General features: G+C 40.8%; 1 protein-coding gene across 8 annotated transcripts in view; it reads left to right on the top strand.

The window, feature by feature from the left end:
* Positions 1-24991, top strand: part of gab2 (GRB2-associated binding protein 2) — a 352255-nt gene extending 327264 nt beyond the window's left edge. For 6 of the 8 annotated variants that reach the window (XM_041199288.1, XM_041199284.1, XM_041199287.1 and 3 more), the window contains 7 exons: positions 1977-2575; positions 4081-4175; positions 9197-9482; positions 12476-12566; positions 15169-15271; positions 16783-16905; positions 18089-19366. In XM_041199288.1, coding sequence (XP_041055222.1) covers positions 1977-2575; positions 4081-4175; positions 9197-9482; positions 12476-12566; positions 15169-15271; positions 16783-16905; positions 18089-18229 — 1438 coding nt within the window. In that variant the 3' untranslated portion in view covers positions 18230-19366. Of the gene's footprint in view, positions 1-1976; positions 2576-4080; positions 4176-9196; positions 9483-12475; positions 12567-15168; positions 15272-16782; positions 16906-18088; positions 19367-23527 lie in introns of those variants that run through there. The other 2 variants (XM_041199286.1, XM_041199285.1) reach the window with 2 other exon arrangements.
* Positions 24992-25202: the final 211 nt, after the last annotated feature.

The raw sequence follows: 25202 nt of genomic DNA, 5'->3' as shown, positions 1-25202 counted from the left end.
AAGACATAGCCCTGAAAGCCAAGAAGAGTTATGAACTGTCACTGGAATGCCTTTTGGAGCCCTGCCATGATGTCCTCCACTCCTGTTCTGGCTGTAGGAAGTCCAGCAATCTCGCCACTCCAGTTTGAGAGGTGGTGGTCAGTGCCAAAGCTGCACAGAAGAGGTTGGCCATCCAGTGCAGAAAGAGGTTGAATGATCTCATCTGTGCCACCAGGGCCAGGCAACCATCTCATCACCCTAGACTCTCACACTCACAAGGCCATCACACATTCACTGGCATCTCATTCACTGCCAGCTCAAGGGACATCACCACTCACTCTCACACACACCCTCACATCTCTATCTGGCCTAATCTCCTCCGGAGACTCCCACCTCAGCCCTTACAACCTTGAGGCTAATTGCACATGTGTCAACATGTGTTCCCACACACTCCCTGGGATACCCCCCTACCCCAGTATAGCCCTCGCCCTGCAACCTCTTCCCTTGCCTGACACCACTTCTCCTCCTCCAAGCAAGCCGTAGCCCTGCAGCCATTGAAAAGCCATCCCTGCCTTACAGCTGGTCTGGTAGACCTGCCCATGAACCCCCTAAAAGTGATGTGGTGCTGCTTGTGAAGCCTGGCGCTGATGACCTGGAGTGCTACCCAAAGCAAGATAAACAAACAAAATCAAAGTCCTGAGTGAAGTGCAGCTCGCCAGGTGCACATTGCTTCTGTACAGTTGTGAAACATGTCAGCATGCAATCATGCTGACGTGCCCAGATGATCCAGCGTAAGGTGTTCCGGCAATCTGGCCTTATAATGAATGCTAATGTATTGAAATTATGTTTCCGATGTGGGGTGGTGGGAAATGTGCGCGCCCCCCCCCCCCCCCCACCCCCCCCCCCCCCCCCCTCCAATTGCAGTGTAAAGCAGACGATCACAAACTGGTTTTACGACGGCGTAAAACCAATTCTTGGCCATGTCACCATATTGTCCACTCACACAGCCAAACATGCCTGCCACCAATGGGAGCGGAAAATTCAGCCCAGTGCCTTATAGAGTGTATGTCATATTCTCAGGACATTCTTAACCATTTAATAACCAGTGCATTACTTTTGAAATGTTGTCATGGCTCTTAAGTAGGCAAATGTGAATGCACACAATAAATGAGATAAATGACCAGTTAATCTGTTTTGAAGAATGATGCTTGCCAAGAGAATGGGAGAATCTCCTCACTCATTTTCAAATTGTGTCATTGAATTTTTTATATCCTCCTGAACAGACAGACCTGGCCAGGTACAGTAAGGTGAATTCTAATCCCGGTCCTTCCTCTACTGCCACCACAATTGTGATAAGCTAATTCAGGGCAGAGCAGGGCTCTGTTTTCCCCTCTGAGCCACAAGGTAGCTTTAGAAAGTCTCTTTCTATTAACATGATCAATTATGAGTTAGAATGAAGCCACACACCAGGATGATTTTTTGAGTGTTACAACTCCTGGTAATAAAATTTTGCTTATTTATAGTAATGCTGATCAGCTATAGTTGTGTTTAAACCAAGTATATTAATGGCTCAAATATCTAATCAAAGAAATATCCATTGACTGTTGGAGTAAATTTACACTCAAGGAAAACACAGTAAACTTGAAACTTTTTTGGTGTTAATGTTAACTTTTATTCATGGTTTAATATTTTCTTGCATAGATGTGACCAGTGATGTAATATCATCCTCTGTCACTCCTCCATTTTCAAATATTGTATTAAATGGCAGTTCGTCACTTTATTTTATAATTATAGTCTTTGAAATTTGTTCTTAAATTCTCCATCTTTTCCACTACTGCTATTGTTCAGCCTGAACTCAATCATTGAATTCATCGCGTATACTAAGCTGGAGAACATAATGTTCACCGGTGAGAGTGAAAGAATTATTGTAGCATTGGCATGATCAATAAGATGAAGTGCTAAACTCACTGCTATTTGTTTCTATTTGTGTTATTCAGGAGTGCCAGTTTTTCCCAGTCTACACAGTTGCCTGGTTCTGCAAAGAGAGATGGAGACACATCCTCACAGAAGTTACCACAAGCTAATTCACATTGTGTCAATGGGGTTAGTGGGCAAATCCATGACTTTCATATTTTACCAAAACCAGAAAAGCAACACTTGGAACAAAGGGATATCACAGCTTATGATTTGCCTAGGAGTCTGGGATGTGATGGTGTGGTCAAATTTGGCTCACCTGGGTTAGACAATGATGAGGAAGAGGTGTACACATTTAACACTCCCAATAGCACTCTTTGTAGGCGACTTAGTGAGATTTCTACAGACTCCTATGACGTTCCATCAACACCTATGTCCAGTTATAATATTCCAAGGACATTCACCTTTGACAGAAACTACAACCCGTTATCCACAGGCTCCAGTGATTCAGCAGCTGCACCTCCTCCACGGCCACCAAAGCCTACACAGATAGATCCGAAGCCAGAATGGGGCAGCCCCAAGCAATGTACCCGCAATAGCAAAGGAAAACAAGCATCGTCCGCAGCAACAATCCCTAGAAGGAACACTCTACCAGCAGTAGATAACAACAGACTTCACAGAGGTAATGACTTGAAATCACAAGTGATATATTTTAAAATGCTATACTTGTAAAGTTGCCAGGTAGCTCCAGGTATATCATCCCCTGACTGGAAGTCCTATCTCTTCACTGTTCCACAGTGGCACCCCTGCAATAGCCCACAATCTACCACATCCCTTGACTTTAAAATGAACAAAAAGCAAAAAACTTCAAAAGCTGGGAATCTGAGATAGGAACAGGAAATGCTAGAAATATTGAGCAGGTCAAAAAGCATATAGGGAGAAAACAATTTGGGAAAAATCTTTGTCAGAACATTGTTTTGTGAGTGTTTCAGCATTTTCTGTCTTTAACCCTACAATGGATTACATAAGGTATTACAGAGATTAGACTGAAGTCTGCAATATCAATATTTTCTCACATTCCAGAGCTCAAAGTCCAGCTATGCAGGTGCATTGGGTAGACAGCAGAGTGGTGATGACATGACACTATCCCACTCTTTCTTGAAAATAAACAGTAATATAATGGCCATAATCATGGTCCTGTGCATTGGGACATATGTGCAACAATACAGAATGCAAAGATTCAGGTTTAAGACCTAATCACTCAGTTCCTGATCTATGCTTTACATCTTGGGGAAATTACCAAGCAAGGCCAGGGCCTTCTTGAGGGAGGGAATATCAGGGCAGCTATCTCTGTCAAGTCACTCATAACACTGTGGATGGTCAGGTGAGAGTGGCATTGGTTGTAACTTGCAAGCAGGTTATTGCATTGTCTTCATGGTCCCAGCAGGTGCATAGTCTGGAGAAACCTGTAAGGAAGGTAAACGGCAACAAGGAGAATGGACAGACATTTATGCTGCACTGATACCAGTGCTAAACTAATTTGAAAGTCAACACGAGAGACAAATATTATACAATAACACTGGGAATTTCCTTATTGGGGGGGATCTCCCATCGATCACTGTAACTACAACAGACAAACAGCGGAAACCCTGGGTAGACTGTTTTATCAGGTTTCCTGCAGTCCTCATAGATTCAATGGCAGATCAGGAGAACCCCTGAGGAAATTCCTGGTGAATGAGTCTATTGTGATGCATCATTTTTCCTTTATGTCGAGATTCATTTGTAATTCATTTAACAAAGTAGAAGTGTACAAATGCCTTGCTGTTTAATTACAAATTTTTCATAATTTATTATTTGTGATTTAATGTCAAAAATCCTGTTTCAAGTTTAAATGCATGTTTTACAATGTGGAATTAACCTGGGTCTCACCCGTCAGCAGGGAATATCAGGAATTTAGGCTTGCGCTGCTCAGCATTTTGCTACCAGTGGTTGGATTTCAATTTCTGATATGCATTTAATTTTTCCAATTTGTGCTGTTGGCGATTGAGGGTTCCTGCCAGGAATCAGAAAATTCACCCTTATATGTACCTTTGTATAACAAAAGCTGAAATTATCATGTTCAGAGGAATAATAACATAATCCCGTTGCTCTAGTGGTTTAGTCATCTGTAAACTCTTTTCCAACCAGCTTCTTCATGTGAAACATATGATTATCCATGTCACGCTGCAAATAATGAAGGATACTCCATGGAATCTGTTCATGATGGATTCAGCTCTTACTTGGTAAGAAGCATAAAGAAAATTTTTTTTACAACTGCATGGCTCATATTATGCATTGGTACCCTGAAACTCTCTGTATCTTTGGCAAACCTTGTATTACTTTGTTATGATCCCTGTAGAGACCAATAATGTTTAAAAAGAAACTCAAACTCCCAGTCAATAACTGAAAGTGATGATGCTACGAGGTTTCACGTTATAAGATTTTTACTGTAACAAATGACTAAAACACTATTAACTAAACACAGGTTTGGTAGGCAACTTATACTTTAAACTACAGAATGGCATGTTCTCCTTTTTTGTATATAACACACTGCACTCGCCATGGGATTACAGTTGTTATATCAAACAATCCACAGTTGTTCCCAGCTTTCAACAGGTTCATGTTTCCTTCATTTCGCTGAGTCTTAACTTCAAGTGCCTCCAAGCACTTCCCTTCATTTTCAGAGAATTTCCTAAATCCAATACCAGCTGCAATGCTTGTCCTTATTATCCTTCCCCTCTGGCCACGCCAGGACAGATCTCCCAGAATCTTCTGATAGTTACAGGATGTGTCTCTTTGACTAGAGACTGTATCCCTCCTACACCCAGGTGTTGTAGTTCACAAAACCAAGCAGCAGCATCTGTCCGCTGATCAAACAAAATTGCTGTCTGTCTGTGATATTCATTGATTTGTAGGGAAGCCTGTAACCTGATTTCAAAAATGAGTTCTTCTGTGCTCTTCCCCATGGCAATATGGAACACATTAACCTTCCATCCAGGTAATAATGCTGATTAGCTATTCTTGATCCCAACTGTCTTTCATCTTCAAAGTAAATGGACAATTTACAGCACAACTATTTACAACCTCATAATTTCAACCCCTTTCTGGGACTTTGGGAGATTCTGAGTCTACCCATTGTAAACTCAGAGACTGCTGCCATTGTCGCCAAACATGAACACCTTACACAATTGCCCAGTAAAACAATTTGGGCCTCCATTTGATGTTATACTGCCCCAGTCCTGCTGTCAAGCAGACTTCAGAACAACTCACATGACCCCTTCTATTTTACCTTAAATTAAAGACATAGGCCATAATTTTCCCCTTGGTGTGTGGGAGTGGGCCCCACACACTGACACGTAAAATGACATGCGGTGACATCGGGCGAGCATCCCAACATCACCGCGCACCATTGCGACATTTAGGTGGGCGGGTGTGCAATGTTCTCGGATGCACACCCGCCATTTATTAATCATGTACTTAAGGCCCTTGAGGCAGCAATTGATTGCAATTTTTGGGGGCCCATGCAATCTTCAGGATGTTGCACGGGTGCAAGAGGCAGGCGAGTAGGAGACATTTGTATAAACCTCATCCACAGGCGGGATAAGAGGGGTGAGTGGGGTCGCAAATGGTGTCTGTTAGATATTTATTGTGAAAGTTACTGTTACTTGCCTGTGTGAGCAGGAATACTTCAAAACTCATACCAGCTGCTTGGACAGGAGTAACAGCCTTCAGGTCAGGGTGCATGGTGCCTCTCCAGATCCATGGCCTGCTGTTCAAAAGAAGCCAAGATTGCCAACTGGGCCTGGCCTCCGCCAGTCTGCATCCACTCAGCGGAATTATGTGCAGTCTTCTCCTGAAAAGGAGAGAAGAGCATTGATTGGTCCAGCCTGTACCTGGATTCCCAACACATCCCTGCCAGTGTGGGACATTGCAGGGCTCCAGTTCTTTGTTACCCTGCAGCTGCCACACACTCACCCAAACAAGCCCAGGCTGGCCACCACCGCCGCCACCCCCCCCCCCCCCCCCCCCCCCCCCCCGCCAAATGCTGCCTTCTTCGCATTTGGCAGCACAAGGTGTAATCTTGCAAAGCAAGGAAGCACAAGCACATGGAGCACAAAGGCCAGCAGATGGATTGGTGTCCCACCATCTGGAAGTTCCCCTCCCACCATGTTAACACCCTGACTTTGACCTGCTTCCCAGTTCCAGCACTCTGCCACAGTGCAGATCCTTGACTTTCAATCCCATTCTATGCTCTGGGTGTCAGTGTCACACATGCTGCAGGTGCAGGACCCATGTCAGCGCAACCCTCTCAGGGTGAATTAGGCATGGGCAACATGGTGCCACCCAGCGAGGGATACATGCCATGAAGGATTCAATGCTGTAACTGTACTTAGGGTTGCTGGGTGGAGGAGGTGGGGGGGGGGGGGGGGGGTGAGTGGGGTGGTGGTGGATGTGTTGGGGGGTAAGGGTGATGGCTGCATTAAGTGACCTCAGCCAACATGGTACTCACCCTTCCCGAGCACAGGAGGTTGTTGAATCTTTTTTGGCACTGGACCTACGTGCATCGAGCCATGTCATGGGAACTCTCACTCTCGGCCACCTCCTCCCAGGCACATTTGATCAGGTGGGGAGGCCTCTTCCTCCCGTCCTTTGGAATCAGGACCTCCCGCCGTGCTGCCACCTCCTCCAGGAGGGCAGCCAGGCACTCATCCAAGAACCGAGGGGCACACTGCACCGCTGCCCTACCCTCCGGACTTGCATGCTCAACAGATGCCCTCTGGTGAGCCCTTCTGCCGGCCATCGTGAGCAGCCTTGCAAAGGCTGCCAGGCCTTCATTTAAACAGGTCACCGGGTCGCCATTGGACTTATTGGTCTGTGCACACTCGCCACTGCCCATCCACTCCCACTATCCTCAGGAGTCGAGAAATACGCTGGGCACACAATCGGCCCGCTCGCATGTATTCTGCTGTAATTTCCTTGACCTGGAAACAATGTTTAGTAAATTGTATTTCCATTATTTTTCCAACTTGATTGTGAAACAGCTGCTCATTGATACTACTTCTCCTGACACAAGTCTCCCCATGTATTACATAAGAAACAAGAACTGACTAAATAATCAAAACTACAGTATGTTCCAATACCTTTTTCTCCATCACTCACATGTGCCACATGTATGCACACACATTTGAGGCAATTTTGTCTTTTTTTCTAACAGAAATAGTAAACTATTCAAAATAAATTAACATATTCATTTGTCAAATTAGCAAATAGTTAAATGTCATTTGTCTTTGTTATACATCAATATAGCAATATCGGCAAGCTCGCTCCCTCTCCTTTGCCCCCTCTCCTTCGCCCCCTCTCCTTCACACCCTCTCCTTCGCCCCCTCCCTCTTTCTCGCCCCCTTTCTCTCTTTCTCTCATCCCCTCACTTGACCCCTCTCTCACCTCCTCAGTTTCTTTTCAATCTTTCTGTTTCCTAATATCATCTGGGCCAGGATTTTACGGCCCCGCTATGACGTGTCTCCCCCTGGCGGATGCGGCAAGCCATTTAAATCTCCATTCAGTTCGGCAGGACCATAATGTCCCGCCAGGTGGGAGGGGCCGTAAAATCCTGGCCCTGGTCTAGTCATGTGTCTCCAACCCTTGTTGCCACACCCCATTTTTTTCCTGTTGTTTACATCAAAGCTCCCTTCCACATTTGTTCCTGGTCCATCTATGTGCTACATTTCCTCACTTTCAGTACAATAGTAATTAATGGATTCAGTGCCACTTGTTATTGCTTTGTGATAAAATAAATTAAATTGTGCAATCAGGGACCATTCCCTCCTGGTGTTTGAAACCCGCTGTTGCAACATCTGCCACTTATATGATGTTGCAACAGTACAATTCCTGATTAGATGAGGCACAGTGGACAGGAAGGGATGATTTCTGACTTGAAATGGAAGACGGAACGAGATATATAAGGTGATTGTGGGAATCAAGGGATATAGATTAGGGCAGGAAATGAAGTTGAGGTAGAAGATCAGCCATGATAGTCGTGAATGAAAGAGCAGATTCAAGGGGTCATATGGCCTAGTCCAACTCCAATTTCTTCTTCCTAGGATAGAGCAGCAGCCAGTAAGTAAAGTACTGGAGCTCTTTAAATACTCTTGGATTTGGGAATCGTTTTAGTTGCTAACCGTCAATGTTCAACACCAATGCCAAAAAACTATTTTCATTTATCTAGCACCATTAAAAGAGAAAAATATCCCTTGGCATTTCACAAGGATGCAAAGAAAATGAGCATCAAGATAAGATCAGATGGGGTAACCAAAGGCTTTATCAGAGAAATGGTTTTAAGGAGGGCCATAACAAGGAAAGAGAATTGGAGAGGCACAAGGATTAACAGGGTTGATGGTAGTATTGAGCTTCAGTGGTTAAAAGCAGAGCAATAAATGGTGGAGTGAAGTGTATGAGGAATACTCAAGATATTGGAGTTAGAGATATGCATGAATTTGGGGAGGAGGTTGTAACACTGGAGGAAATTAAAAAGATATGGAGGTGCAAGGCCATAGAGGAATTTAAACACAATGATGAATTTAAATTTGAGGTATTGACAACTGGTAATCAATTCATGTCATTTAGGATAATGGACATATGGGATTTGGTGTATTATATGATATGGGTGGCTAAATAAGCTTACAGTGAGTGAAGCATGGGAGGCTGACATCCTTCCTAGAGTATAATGCCAGAACTGGACACAATACTGCAGCTGAGACCTAACCAACTCTTCTTTATAACTTCTTTGCTTTTCTCTGCTTCTATTTATAAAGCCAAAGTTCTCTTGTGCTTTTTTAACAGCCTTCTCAAATTGTCCTGCCACCTTCAAAGATTTGTGTACATAAATCCCTAACTCTCTATTCCTTCACCCTCTTTACATCATGTATTGTTTTTAATGTGGTCAGCTTTTTGGAGGTTAACATATTTGAATCATATTTAAATATTTCGAGCATATGTAGAAACATCAGAAAGTTTGCTTACCTATCCAATTGTCACTTTGCACTTGCAATTTATCAACCTTTCTGTCAATTTTGTGATACCTTTCTGTCAATTTAAACGGAGGCAATTTTGACATCACACAAAATTAGAGATAATTATTTTAATCCTCTAGTTTGCCAGAGTGACAAATCTAAACACATTAAAAAAGACAAAGGTATATGGGACATGTTCAAACATATCTAATTCTGGTTTTGAAGGAATTTTTAAAAAAATTATGTTTCCACAGAGAACAAAATGCAGAGCATCCCGTTCAGAAAGCACGGAATCTGAAGACAATTATGTACCAATGAACCCAGGTTCCTTGTCTTCATTTGCTAAAACCACTGCAGAGAGTAGTCAGGATGTCTACATACCCATGAGTCCTGGTCCGCACCACTTTGACTTCCCTGGATTCTCCTCAGCTACGTTCCCTACCCGCAAAGGAAGTACAGCCTCTCTCTGTCACAAACCTAACTTTCCTGGAGAGTTGCTGCCGCCTCCAGTCAACCGTAATCTCAAACCAGACAGAAGATGTGAGTTTTATTGGTTTCACTTCCATTTATTTGGAAAGTATACCTTTTTTTGCAACAGTTGCACAAATGTGCTATTTCAACATGTATTGTTATAGTTATATTTTTTTAAAAAGCTGGAAATACTCAGCAGGTCTGGCAGCATCTGTGGAGTGAGAAACAGAGTTAACATTTCAAGTTGCAGCCTTTCATCAGAACACATGATGAAAGATCTGATTTCTGATTATTTATTTAGCGAATGCAAATCCCTGAAGCCAAGCGATAAGCCACCTAATTTACTGAGTTTAAGGTAGTCGGCCACTTAATCTGTAGTGGGGACACTCCTCGGTAATGTGCAGCATTTTTTGAGTCTTTCCACAAGTGCATAAGGAGTTTGTATTGAGAACCCATGAAATGGTGGTGGTTGGCTGCACAGGGTCTCTGGCCTGTCCTGAACCTGTTTAGCAATTGGACTACGGTTGCCATGGCAGCTCAGAGCTTGCCTTCGGCTGATGAGGTTTGTCACAAGGAACTTGTTAGTGACTTCCCGTGTTTCCCATTCCTTCATCCAAAGGATGTCTGCTGGTAGATCCTGCTCAGGAAGGGTGCTCCATATGGGGTGCCGAGATGGAAAGTAAGAAGTAGGCTAATTTTTAATGAAAGTTCACAACCTGAAATGTTAACTTGGTTTCTCTCTCCATAGATGCTGCCATAACTGCTGAGTATTTCCAACATTTTCTGTTTTTATTTCACATTTCCAGCACCTGCAGTGTTTTGCTTTTGGATTTCTGCTGATATAGTGTTTAAACCAAATCCATAAACCATTATTCTCACTCACACAGTTAGATCTGGTTACAGTACAGATTTGTTGCAAGTGACATAAGAGTTACTTTTTAAAAAAATTATCAGGATATGGCTGTCACTGGCAACGTTGAATTTATTGCTCATCGTTAGTTGCCTGAAACAGTGATGAAGAGCCATGTTCTTGAACCGCTCGGTCGTGGTGGTGCTGGTGCAGCCACAATACTGTCATGACGTTAAATAGGCAATTGTAAGATGCTAACCTGGCAAAAATAAAAGAACAATGAGCATGATATGCCCATAATATAGTAAGTTCTCACTTAAAGTTGTAGTTGCATTCCTGACATTCGCGACTTTAAGTGAAATGACTTTAAACGAATCATATTTTCCCATTCGAACCATTATAAAAGCTGTTGTTAGGTTCTATAGGACCTTACTCATCAGAGAAAAGAAAATATTAAAACATTATACCCTATAAGTTGAAATACTTTACGTTACTGATTTTTTTTTCATTATTTCATGGAATTTGGGCATCACTAGCAAGGGCAGCATTTGCTGCCCATCCCGAATTGCTCTTGAACTGAGTGGCTTGCCACGTCATTTCAGAGTGCCATCAAGAGTCAGCCACATTGCTGTGGGTCTGGAGTCACATGTAGGCCAGACCAGGTAAGGATGGTAGATTTCCTTCCCTAAAAGGCATTAGTGAACCAGGTGGGGTTTTACGACAATTGACAATGGTTTTGTGGTCACCATTACTGAGATGAGCTTTTCAATTCCAGATTTATTAATTGAATTTATATTCCACCAGCTGCCATGGTAGAACCCTTGTCCCCAGAGCATTAACTTGGACCTCTGGATTACTAGGCCAGTGACGTTACCACTATGTCACCATCTCCTCATTCTTACATTGTAAATTAAATAAATATGAGTAATATACAGTATATAAATACAATAAATAATATAAATAACTATTAAAATAAATTAAATTTTAAAATGTAAAAGAAATATGGTAACTTTCTACTTACAGTACCTCCTGCTCACTGCTGATCCTGCTTTCCTAAACCTCTGAACTGCCTGCTTGCCACACATCCCACTCTCTGATCCTCCTGGTCACTGTGGACCATTCCTCTTGGCGACCCTCTGAGATTCAGCCTCTCCCATTCCCTGACTGGCTGACCTGTGACTTCTCCCACTCCCAGGCCCATCAACTTGCAACCTCTCCCACTCCCTAACTCACCCTCTCATCAATCCTTGCTCCCGCCAAACCTCCCACTCCCCAACTCTCCTACTCACTGCTCCCCTCTCCTGAACCTGTATTCCCATTCAAGACCCAGATTCGATCCAAAGTCAGAGCTCCGGATTTGTGAAAGTGCTAACCCTGATAGTGCAGAAGTGCCCAGCCTGGGCTGTTATAATTTGTTTTTTAAAAAATGCTCCTATTCGCTGCTTCCCTCTCCTTAATCCTCGCTGTGAGTGAGGGCTAGGAGATGAGCAGCAAGAAGCAGGATGAGCAGCTTCAACAGTCATTTAAAAACTGCAAAGTCACTTAATATGTGCCCATGTTGTGGGTGCCACCATATTGGTAAATGCAGCCTTCTAGCTATCCCACAAAACTGCTTCAAAGAAACATGAGGCTCCTTGCATATAATATGAGAGGGCCTAAGTCTTTTTTAGGGCCTTTGCAGAAATTAGTTTTGATTGAGCACAGCAAGGGCAGAATCAGCTCTATTCAATTCTTTAACAATCGCTGCTGCCAAATCACAAATTGCCATCAAAAGAAGAGGTTTGGTATTTTTTAACTGAAAATCTTCCTGTGGAGCAAGTGTTTCCCCAACTGTACAATCCTCACAACTGGCCGTTTGACCACATCCCGCCTTGCCACTCTAATCCCCATCTGGGAGCTTAACTACTTGGCTACTGTGGCTTCTGATTAAAATGTTCAAGTTCCCTTTGGATGCAGAACAAGTACTGGCAACTCATGCAGAAAATGTTAATCAGGCTCCGGGATAAACTTTGGGAAAGCCTTGGGTCTTCCAGTTGTCAGTTGTATACTGTCAGTGCACCATTGGTTATGACCCAAAAAGTGGACCTTAAATTGTAATAACTCCAGCAATACTTTCTGCAAGAAATTTTATTCAGAAAGAAAGTCAACCATTTTGAAACATTGATTAATTATGTTATGCTCCACAATTGTATAATTGTGGTTTATATTTCAGCCAAAGCAGGACCTATAGAAACAAGAAACCACACATTCATTGATGAGCTTCCCTTCAAGTCCCCCATTACCAGATCTTGGTCCAGACCTGTGTAAGTGTCTTTTTTTTAAATCCAGTAGGTCGTTGGCAGCAACTTACAAAAGAAGTAAGCTTTTAGGGAGTGAAATTGGTCTTGGCAAGCAGCACAGAATGGACTTGTACCAAATCATCAGCCCATTTTTCACGATGGCACAGGATAAGGGTGTTCAGCAGAGTAAGGTTTAATGTGGGACTGAAAATCACCACCACCCACATTGTGATGTAGAGAGTCACATGATAACAGACCGTCTGTGGAGTAGAGTCTCGAAGGAGCCGTCATGGAGACAGTACCCAAGCGTGGCAATACCTTGGATACATACATAGTTATGGTTACCAATAAATGCTTTATGTTCAACCAGTCGCCTTCAAACCCTTCTCTGACCTAGAGAAATTACATGAATTCAAACCCTCCAGGTTTACACGTCAACTTCAATCCCGAGGTATTCAGAGAGACACTATAACCCTCCATCATCCCAACAACACAATAGGAAGTCCCTTACCCTTTGATCTGCAACTTCAGGCCTGTCTGATAAGCCCTTCAGACTTGGTTTTCTTTCAACTATCCTACATTTAAAACTATAGTCCCCAAACAAGCATAACTTTAGCCACCAAAATATGCAATCCTAAAAATACACATTTGTTAGAAGCTGTTAGTCAATGTGAATGGTCTTTACAAGATGGATTACAATGTGGGAAAATGTGAAGTTGTTCACTTTGGCAGGAGGAATTAAAAAAGGCAGAGAATTACTTAAATGCAGAATTTTAAGGTGCAGAGTGAGCTGGGTGTTCTCGTGCATAAGTCATAAAAAGTTAGTATGCAGGTACAACAAGTAATTAAGAAGGCTAATGGAATGCCATCCTTCATTACAAAAGGAATGGAACATAAAGTAAGGATGTTATGCTTCAGTTATACAGGTCATTGGTGAGACTCCATCTCAAATACTGTGTGCAGTTTTAGTCTCCTTATTTAATGAAGGATGTTAATGCATTAGAGGCAATTCAGAGGAAGTTTCCTAGATTGACACTTGGAATGAGTGGGTTGTCTTATGAGGAAAGGTTAGACAGACTGGGCTTGTTTCCATTGGAGTTTAGAAGAATAAGGGGTGACTTGATTGAAGTATATAAGATCCTGAATGGCCTTGACAAGGTGGTTGTGGAAATTATGGGCAGAATTTTACATTTGGCATGTGGGAGCAGGCCCGACATGCTGAAACATAAAATGCCGCGCAATGACGTTGGGCGTACATCCCAACATCATCGTGCTGTCTAGCGATATTTCGTTCAGTGGGCGTGTGCCGGAATCGGCTACTCACCCACCGATTATTGAAAGACCTATTAAGGCCATTAATGAACTAATTATTTTCAAACTTAAGCTGCCCTAACAGTTGGCGGGCAAGTGAAAAGGCCAAGTGGTCTTTACGTTTTTTAGGAAATCTCATCCACAAGTGGGATAAGGTTTCCTAAAGCTTTTATAAATTAAATAGAAACTTTCTTTGAAAAATGAAAACATGTCCCATCTCATGTGACACAGTCACATGAGGGGACATGTTTCATTAACTTTTTACCACATTTATTAATTTTTCTAACAATTGCTTCAATCTCCCTGAGGCAGCCCGCCCAACCAATGAGAAATCCTAGCCAATGTTTCCTCTTGTTGGTGAGTCCAGAACTAGGGGGCACTGTTTTAAAATTAGGGGGCCCCTTTTAGGACAGAGACGAGGAGAATTTTTTTTCTGAGGTTTGTGTGACTTTGGAACGCTCTGCCTCAGAAGGCGGTGTAGGTGGGGTCATTGAATATCGTTATAAGACAGAAGTAGATAGATTTTTGTTAGGCAAGGAAATCAAAGGTTATTGAGGGTAGATGGGAATGTGGAAATAGTAATACAAACAGATCAGCCGTGATCTTATTGAATGGCGGAGCAGGCTCAACAGGCCAAATGATCTACTTCTGCTCCTATTTTGTATGTTCATAACTATACAAGCTTCATGAAACACCAAACAACTTTTACAACACATGGCAGATTTTATGTTCCATTGACTTGGAATTGCCAAGATTTTTAATTTGAACCAAGTAAAGGAGGTGACAAAGAGTCTAGGAAATGAGTCTTTGAAAAGAATTTGAACTATCATTTTGTGAACTGAGTGGAAGGAAAGGGCAGTGTGAAAACAACAGCTGCCATTTCGCCATGGACTTATTTTGAACTACTGACATGGACCAATTCATCCCTTACTTCTTTCTACCTACAGGACACAACTTAATTGATGGCACTTACGCAAGAGTGATCAGTTCCCTTTAGGAGATACTGAGATAGTTTATATTAGTTATTTTAATACATTCTGGGTACAGAAATGTATCTTTTTAGGCAAGATTTGCTTACTGACTTTTCCTCCCTTTTACAAAAGTCTTGCATGCTTGCATGGACACAATCAAAAATGTGTGAGAAAATTGGTGGGGACACAGTATGCTGCAACCTTGGTGTTATGACAGATGTGCTTTTTGTTTTTTTTAAAGATGTTGGTCCTGCTACCTAATTTTCCAGCATTAAGAAAGTTCTTGAAAGTTCTTCATTTAGTGTTTTAGTTCTTGAAAGAAAGTTGCTTTTTATTGCTTCCAGAGCTGCTGTAAACCCCATTTCTTCGCAAAATTGCCGCCCCTTATCAACACAGAGTGTCACCAGCACTGACTCGGGAGACAGTGAAGATAACTATGTTGCAATGGTAAGTGGATGAAAACAATTAGATTAGTTACAAGTTACAACTGGCACTACCGAACAGAAACAAGATGCAATCCTAACATCGATTTTGCAAATGTACAAAATGATATACAGGAAAAGACCAGGTAGCCCAATCAGCCTGCCCCACACAATAGTAATGTTTTATCAGCTGGAATGCATAAATATTTTGCTTAAAAAATGCAAGTATTTCCAACGGTGCATTTAGTTCTTTAGAGCTAGTTATTTTAGTTTGATGTTGAAATATCATTAATTTATTTTCACACTTGAAGCCCTTCACATGTCATGAAGATTCTCATCCATAAAGGACAGAAATGGGCATTTTCTTTAGCCCCCGTCATTCAAGACCTGAGACATACTATGCAATTGATGCACACCATATATGCCTTTGCATTTTGGGCAGTGCTTGACACATGGGGAATCTGTGCACTAGCTAACGGCTTCAACTTTTGTGCAGTTAAGAGCCTCCCAGTAATACAGGGCTCCTGTGTCCAAAACACCATGGCAAGCAAACTTTCAATTATTATCCCCAGTGTCTTGGTGTACCAATGTGTTATGCCACAGTGATGGAATATGAACTTACCATCAAAATTCTTAATTTGCTGAAACTGGAGTAATGGAGCAAGATCCAGATGCACATGCTTCAATGAGCAGCCTGCCAAAAATCTCTATTGACTCTAAAAGCAAAGTAGGACATGCATTTATATCATGTCTTTCCTCAGAACATTCCAAAGGGCTTTACAGATGAGGAAGAACTTTTGACGTGTAGTCACTGTTGTAATGTAGGAAATGGGCCACTTCCTAATGAGGCATATTGTTTCAATTGGCCTCCAAAGCCCATTATTCAAAGCAGCTTTGTGTCCCACATTTTGTTTCAAGCAACATATTGCAGGGCTATAAAGGTGGTTCTTTCATTGCTGTTGGCATCTGACATTCTCCCAGTCCAAAAATGTTTAAAGCAGCCAAAATAACAGTAGTGCGTGGTCCATTTATTTAAATACAGGCACTTGCCGCACCTCAGAAGTACCTCTCTAGGTAGTGCTGCACCACGGTGTGTCATTGAACCACTGTATAGCATGTACCAATGTACGTTGTTCACTGTACAGCAGGTAGCAAAAGAGCCCTTAAAGAATTAATGTTTAAATTTCCCTGTAAAGTAAGGGTCATAGCTTTGATAAAATGCAGATAAACTTCTTTAAGAAATAATATTTTGATAGTTAGATATTCCTAACTGAGGACTTAATGATTGAACTGTGTATATGCCTAATCAATGAGTTTCAGGAGCTAGCATTTAGTATGTCATGGAGTTTAACTTGGTAGCATTAGAAAATAAATATTGTTTAAATAAAACCAATACTGTAATAATTCTCTGCATGTTGAACTACAGTAGTTTATTGGAGGAATATAAACCTCTGATTATTCTTGTTAACTCTGAAATCAATTAGTCTGCCTTCATTGGATTAAAGAAGTATTTATATTCAATTTACCAAAAAACAGCAGAATCCAATTTCTACCTCTCCAATGAACCCTGTGACTGGCAGCCCTATCACCAGGAAGACTGGGAGTGTTGATTATTTGTCCTTGGATTTCCAGCCTAGTTCTCCTGGTCCTCATCGAAAGGTAAAATTCATAGTTTGTCAATTTCTGATAATCTGGTTTTCTTTTGATAGTAAACATAGTAAATGTCTTCTGGATTTAAATATGTTGGGTATACAGTACTCAATTTGCCTCAACTCTTTTTCCTATTTTCCTTGCCAGTTTTTCTTTTGTGCAATTTCAGGGGTGTGAAATGGTTAGTCTTTCTGAAAGTTCAGATTACCTACTTGGGTACAAAAACCAATGTGGTGGCCATCATAAAATAATAAACCTATTAGAACCATAGAAAAGTTACAACACAGGAGGCCATTCAGCCCATCTTGTCCACACCAGCCCAAGGACACCCAGGTGCCTTTTCTAATCCCACCTTCCTGCACCCGGCCCATAGCCCTGCAGCTTAAAGCACTTTAGGTGCAGACTCAGGTACATTTTAAAAGAGTTTAAAGTTTCTGCCTCTACCACCAACTTGGGCAGTGAATTCCAGACACCCACTACTCTCTGCATAAAAAAGTTCTTCCTCATGTCCCCTCTACACTTTCTGCCACTTATCTTGACTCTATATCACCTGGTTCTAGAATTCTCCATCAAGGGAAACAATTTTATCCTGTGCACTCTATCTATTCCCCTCATAATTTTGTACACCTCAATCAAGTCACACCTCAGCCTTCTTTGTTCTAAGGAAAATAACCCCAACTTATCCAATCTCTCCTCGTAGCTACACTTTTCTAGCTCTGGCAACGTTCTTGCAAACCTCCTCTGCATTCTCTCCAGAGCTATTACATCATTCCTGTAATGTGGTGATCAGAACTGCACACAATACTCCAGTTGTGGCCTCACCAGTGTTTTATACAATTCCAACATTATATGCTTACTTTTATATTCTATGCCAATGAAGGAGAGCATTCCATATGCCTTCTATACAACCTTGTCTACTTGAACTGCTGCCTTCAGGGACCTGTGCACTTGTACACCAAGATCTCTCACTTCATCTACCCCTCTGAGTATATTCCCATTTATTTTGTAATCCCTGTAACTGTTTGACCTCCCTAAATGTATGACCTCACACATCTCTATGTTAAAATCCATCTGCCACTTTACTGCCCACTCCACCAACCCATCTATTCTTAATGTATAAAGTTGAGCCAATTACTGTGTTAATTTGTGGTAGTGGAACAAATTCATTCAAATCCATATTCTTTTCACACAGCCTTCCACATCCTCGGTGACATCAGATGAAAAAGTAGACTATGTACAAGTGGATAAGGAGAAGACCCAGGCTCTACAAAACACCATGCAAGAGTGGACTGATGTGCGACAATCCAGTGAACCTTTGAAGACCCTGAAATAACAATATAAATGGTAAACAGTGGAAAGCAAACAATTTACAGTTCTGTAATAAAAAATAATAATCTGGAATTTCTGTTACACAATGACGTGTCAGAATAAGGGAAGGAATATTATTTCTTGAATTGCTTCAAATTTTATAGGTTGCTTTTCATCACCCTTAGATAAAAACAGCCACTTTATTGTACCTGTTCTCGCAGAAAGTAATTTTTCCAAAGGTTCACTCTCAGAAATGCTCACAGGTATTATCTAAGGCAGATTTCACGGTGCTCAAACATTGACCACATCTCAATATCTATCTTTTGCTTAAAACAAAAACCTATGGTAAGAGTAAAGAATAAAATGGTTAGCTACCTGGCTAAATTCCTTCAACACAAGGGTTTTGAGATAACCAACTATTTTTGCCATACTGTTATTTAGAAGTTGATGAACCTGTCACCAGCTACAAGTAAATATCCAATCATCTGAAGAATGCCCTGAAAACTTGTAATACATTTTAAATGCAGCAGCGGAATGTGTAAATTATGTGCATTTAACCAGAACCGAAGTGTCATTGAATTATTTCAACACATAGATAATTGCTGAAACAAACCGTAGGGCTAGATTTTCAACATTCCACCCAAACCTAAAACTGGTGTTGCAGATCAGCCATCTGCTTTGGAAAATGCCCAATTTTCAGCTGATCCACCCAACTGCAAGTTGAAAACCTATCCCAAACAACTGAGGGAGTCCTGCCTCTTTGAGTCTGAGGAAATCAGTCACAAATGAAGATTTCTATTCCTTCCATTTACCAAGCCAGCAATCCTATAAAATGCAGAAAGATCTTCAAAAGTAAATGACAGAACTCCTTAGAAATTTTGGCAAGTGTACGTGATGAAATCCCTACTGTCTGTACAGTGTGGAAAACTATGAGTGGACTCATCAGCACCAAAATCATGACTTTGCAACGGATAGCAATGTAGCTTTAATACACTTTCTTAAGTTAATTTGTAAAAATCTGGGCAGTAAATGACTCTAGTCTTCTAAAATCACTGAAAGATACATGTTTGTTCACCGCATTGAACTGAGAAACAAGAATCCATGTGAAAAGTATTTATGCTATTTAATAAAAAAATAAATCCTTAGACTTAATGTAAAATGACAGATTGTTTATGAAATGATCTTCATTTGAAGTGCTGTCACTTATGAATCCTTCCTAACAAATTAAAAGGTTTGCATCATTTTACTCTGTTTTAACAAGGTGCAAAGCAGAGTAACTGCCGTGTTGCAAACTTGTTGCAATATCGTTTGATAAGTTATAAACATATATACATTTTTGCCAGTGCCATAAAAAGTAACAAATGTATTTCTAGATTGAAAGCATATGAAGGAGAAGGGAATAGAGGATTATGCTGATAAAACTAGATAACGAAGGATAGGAGGAGGCTTGAGTGGAGCATGAACACTGGTGTGGGGGGTGGGGGGGGGATGGGGGTGTGAATGCCCTGTTTCTATTCTGTATGTTCTATCTAAAAAGTTTTTCACAAAAATATCCACTTAAAAACAATTAACTGTGTGTAATTTACTAATCAGTTGTGATCCCCTTCAGCCAGCCCATATGATCACTTTGGTTAAGATCACAAATGACATCACCACAACTTTCAAAATTGTTTTTATTCCAATACATTTTGTAGTGGGGAGACAACCTGACAAAAACACATTTCTTTAAACCATGATGATTCTGTTGGGAGAATTTCAACAGGTTTTCACAAGATAAGCACATTTTCAATTGACTTGTAAGACATATACTTACCAACAAATAAACCATGATCAGAGAGTCACTGTATAGCTCACCAGTAGCCATCGAAGAATCACTATGTAAAATAGAAATGGGAGACTGTTAAGGTAAATTGAATGGATAAGTGCTGCAAAGCTAGCCAGATGTGCAGTGATGGAAAAATTCAGCAGGTCTGACAGCATCTGCAGAGAGGAACCCTATGACTCTTCAACAGAACTAAGGAAAAATAGAAGAGTGGTGAAATATAAGCAGGTTTAAGGTGGGGTGGGACAAGTAGAGCTGGTTAGAGGGCCAGTGATAGGTGGAAATTACCAAAAAACATCTCTATCTCCCAGCAAGACGGCCTGAGAGCTTTCCATTTCTTCCTTGAACAAAGGCCAACCAATCTCCATCCACGACTATCCTCCTCTGAACTGGTCAAACGAATTCCAAAATTGAAGAACTTCTCCTTCAACTCTATTCACTTTTTCCTTCTCATCCCTTCCCCTCCCTCCCAGAGCCATAATTGGGTTCCGCTGGGATCCATCTTGCACCCCATCAGCTTCTATTATCAACTGATCAGCCTCCGCCATTTCTGCCACATCCTGCATGATACCATCACCAAACACATCTTCCCCTCCCCTTTCAGCATTCCATAAGGGACAGTTCCCTCTGCCATTACCACGACCACACCTCAGTCACTCCCAACATTCCGTCCCTTTCCCATGGCACCTTTCCATGCAAGCGCAGGAGAAACAATACCTGGCCTTTTACCTTCTCCCTTCTTATCATCCAAGGTCCCAAACACCCCTTCCAAGTGAAGCAATGACTTCTACTTTCAATTTGGTATACTGCATTCACTGCTCATGATGTGATCTCCTCTACATTAGGGAGACCAAAGCAGACTGACACACTGCTTTGTGGAACATAAGAACATATGGGGAAGAATTTTCTGCCTGTCGGGCAGGCTGGCCCAACCCAATCTCTGGCAGGCGGGGAGCCGATCCCTGCTGGAGAAGCGGGCCACACAGCCATTTTACATGGGCGAGCCAATTAAGGCCCGCCCAGCGTGACGTCTGGTGGGAAGTGCTGGGGGGGGGTGGGGGGATTCCCTAAAAGCAAGAGTGCGCTTTTTCGCGCATGCACACGAAAGAGCGCACATCTCCCTGAGGCAAAGTGCAGCGTCAGGGAGATCACTTCCACTTTGAAAAATATTAAAAATAGAAAAAATAAATTCCCTAACATGTTCCCCTCATGTGATAATGTCACATGAGATGGGACATGTTCATAATTTACACTATAACTTTATTAAACTTTTTAAAACCCTGCATGAAACCTCATCCCGCCAGTGGATGAGGTTTCATGTTTTTTTCTCTTTGCCGCCGGGGCTCCTGGCCTGCCTGTCAACTGTAAGGTTGGACGGGCAGATCCTTTAATTGTTTAAATGATCCTGTCAATGGCCTCAATTGGCCATTGACAGGTTGGCGAGCCCACAGCTGATTTTGCTGTGCCCCTGCCTTCCTGAAAATGTAAATGGGGCGGGATGACATCGGGGGTTCCGTCCAACATCATCCCGTATCATGTTACGCATTAGCAAGCGGGCCCTGCCCCCTGCTCACCAACAGCAAAATTCTGCCCACGGAGTCTCCAGCCTACTCTGCTGTTCAGTACAATCATGCTAATCTTCTGCTTCAACTCCACTTTCCCATCCCCTCCTATATCACTGAATTAACTGAGGCTTGGATTCCGAAACCTCTTTGCAACTTTATAGTTTTTTTTTCCATTTAGAAAATATTCTAATTTATCTTTCTTAGGTCCAAAGTGGATGATCTCACATTTAAAGACACTGAACTCATATTGCTCACTTACTTTTTATATTTCTTTTCAGTTTCCTTCTTTTCAGTTTCCTGCTCCTATCTTTCCTAATGAAGTGTCATCTGCAATATTGGATATACAACTCCCCATTCCTTCATCCAAGTCATTAACAAATGAGATGAAAAGTTGAGGCTCCAGACAGATCCCATGTTGCACATCCTGCCAAACTCAATACATAACATTTATTCCCACTTCCTGGTGGAAGTAACTGGGACATGTATATGAGATGATATTCCTTCTTTATAATATTGATAAAATATTGCTTATTTCTGGCCACAACTGTCTAACAGCAGTGATGACATTCACCAAGAATGTGTTTGCATTATCAGCGAAGATCAAGCATAAGCATCTCTGGCTATGTTTGTCCTGGAGCCAAAAATCCAAAAATTCTTTTAAAAAAAACAGGCTAGATGTTCCAGCCATTGGGACTTTCTGAGCAGAAAAGCTAACTTACCTTACTGAGTTACAAACAACACATTCTGATGAAACTTCCACTTATATTCAGTCCAGATTAACAGTAAATTGTTCAAGTAACATTTCATCATTTAAGTATCATAGGTAAAGATTAAATATTGCAGAAAGAAAACAAACTTGCTGCTGGAAGTTATAGAATATCTTGTAGTCATTTTAATGGTTCCAATAATTACAGAAGAAAATAAAATGAAGATAAAGCTTACATGGCAATGTGTTAGTTCTTTGCAGTAAAGTTAGACTTAAAGGTCAGAGTGATTTGAATTTCAGCCTTATAGTTTAAACTCCTGTATTGTAATATTCACTCATTTTAGCCTGATCTTTCTTTGCCTGGTAGGTCATATTACAAAGAAGAGGGCTTTAATCCTAGGAAGAAAAATAACAAGGTCAATGTCATACTGCAGAGATTAAGATTTCTTCAGCTGATAATGGAATAGCATCCAAGGCAGCCTTGGAGAAGTGCACCCTCGTTTGTTCCACTGTCTTAGTTGACGGGATAGTGGGTAGGAAGTAAAATCATTGAACCAGATTCAGCACAATTGGAAGCCATTTGACTCATCATGCCTGTACTGGCTCTTTAAAGGAACTATCCAATTAGTCCCATTGCTCCTTCCCCATAGCCTGGCATCTTTTTCCTTTTGAGGTATGTATTCAGTTCTCTTCTGAAAGTTAATATTGAAATCTGCTCCGCCACCCCTTTAGGCAGTGCATTCCAGATAATAACAACTTGGTGCAAAAAAACTTATTTCGCCAATGGTTCTTTTGCCAATTTTCTTAAACCTGTGTCCTCTGGTTACCAATTCTCCTGCTAGCAGAAACAGTTCTTCTACATTTATTCAATGAGAGACCTCTCATAATTCTGAACACCTCTATTAAATCCCCCTCAACCTTCTCTTCTTTAAGGAGAAAAATATAATCCCACCTTCTCCAGTCTCTCCACATCACTCAAGTGGTAAGAAAATCTAAAAAAGGGAAAATAAATTTCCTTATTCTGTCATATATTTGATCCTGATTCATATAGCTGTACTTTTCTTAATTTGGAAGACATTGACTATTGATCAAATTATGCTACATCAGCCGAACAGTTACCTGGAGTTCTCTATATCTAAAACAAAAAAATGAAATCAAGCAAATTACAAAATCAACCTCAACTATCAAAAGTAACTACTAATGCACTTGTTTTGTATCACGGTTTCACAGATTTATTGATCATTTCAACGCTTCAAGGCTTTTTACTTTACATGAACTACTGTACAGTTTGATCAATATAATGTTCCTGTGGGGCCAGAGAAAACCATGACATTTTTAATTTAAAAAAACTATATATAAACTCAAAAACAAAATGCAGATTTAAATTGTGCTCTCATTTTTAGTTTGTTTTTCCACTTAACTCAGGAATGCAGGTATGCTATAGTAAGTATGTAAGTAAAGCAAAGTTATATAACGTGGAACAATTGTGTTTAAAAACTGTAGGACTCAACATGTACCATTTGTATTTACTGCAGAAATTGGACCATTAGCTTATGTAATTCCTTGGCATTCACAAGTACGTCTGATTGTCTATGAATGCCGTTCTGACCCCAGGCAGGTGTAAAAATTTCATAGAAATGCATTCTACTGAAAACTCAGGACTATCTTGGAACCATAAACCATGGATATTGGGAATTGCATGTTGCACTATTTCAAGATCTGATATTCTCTGAAGAATTGAATTTCAATGGTCTAAAGGGATTAATAGAGATTAACAATGGAGATCAGTAGGACATTAATGCGAAGAGTTTCATCAATCATGGGTGACAAAATCACAAATGGAAGAGTTTATTCGCAAGTGCTATAAATTCATTATCCTTCTTCTGTCCATTGTATTATTTATACCACAGATAATTTATTATAAGCACGTTCAAATCAATTGGATACTGAAGGTGGTTAAACTGCTTTGATGTTTTGAAGCCATCAGAAAGGTCATCAGGTCACCATAAAGAGTATTTTTTCTGCTGTAGAATGTATAATTATTTTATATTTAATAAAAGTATTGTCAGTTTATGTGGTATACATATAATGTAGCAATTATAAATAAGAGATCTTGTGAAAAATGTACATATTTGGTTAAGGAATCACAAATTTGGATTTGCAGTGAGCACTTATCACTGACCTACATTGCTTTACTGCATGATACTGTATATACAACAACTGCACTTCAAAATATCTAAGTAAATATTTACAACTTTTTCTTTTGCCCTATTAGTATTTGATTTTTTTATCTTGTGTAATTTTTCTCTCCATAACTAATGATGAAATACTTATTTAAATAAGGACCAAAGTGCAGTGGTTTTGTACAATAATTTATTACAATTTTGACTGATTTGGTCTATTTTTGTCATTGCATGGCAGCAATGAAGTCAAATGCAGGTTTAAAGAAATCCTTGTGACCAAAATAATCCCACTATGGACTGTCACCAAGGTACACATTACTCAATAACAGAAAAACCCTGAATAGATCTACCACTGAATTATTGCACTATTGCACAAAATAGTTACAATTTTACAGGTTACTTAATGTTCCGATTATAAGTCTCTGTGCTGTTTCATTACACAATTTGCTTTCTTGTTTCTGCATACTTTATAGACAACAATGTGATGTGAAGTGAAAATAAACCTCAGTGCTGAAAAGATTCACTGACTGTTGTAATTCAACAAACTATTGCATTCAGATGCTGAAGGTGGTTTGTTTCCACTTATGGCATTCAAGGAGAAAAGTTGGATTAGGCTGGAAATCAGGTACTGGGATTGCAATGCATAATTAGCACAATTAACTTTGTGCTGCTTTGTAATTTAAATTATAGTGCCATCCAGCCCATTGCTAAGAAACTGCTGA

Source organism: Carcharodon carcharias, chromosome 11, assembly GCF_017639515.1.
Source record: "Carcharodon carcharias isolate sCarCar2 chromosome 11, sCarCar2.pri, whole genome shotgun sequence".
In the NCBI taxonomy this organism is placed as follows: Eukaryota; Metazoa; Chordata; class Chondrichthyes; order Lamniformes; family Lamnidae; genus Carcharodon; species Carcharodon carcharias.
Note: the sequence above shows the minus strand (reverse complement) of the source record. Positions and strands in the feature narration are given on the sequence as shown.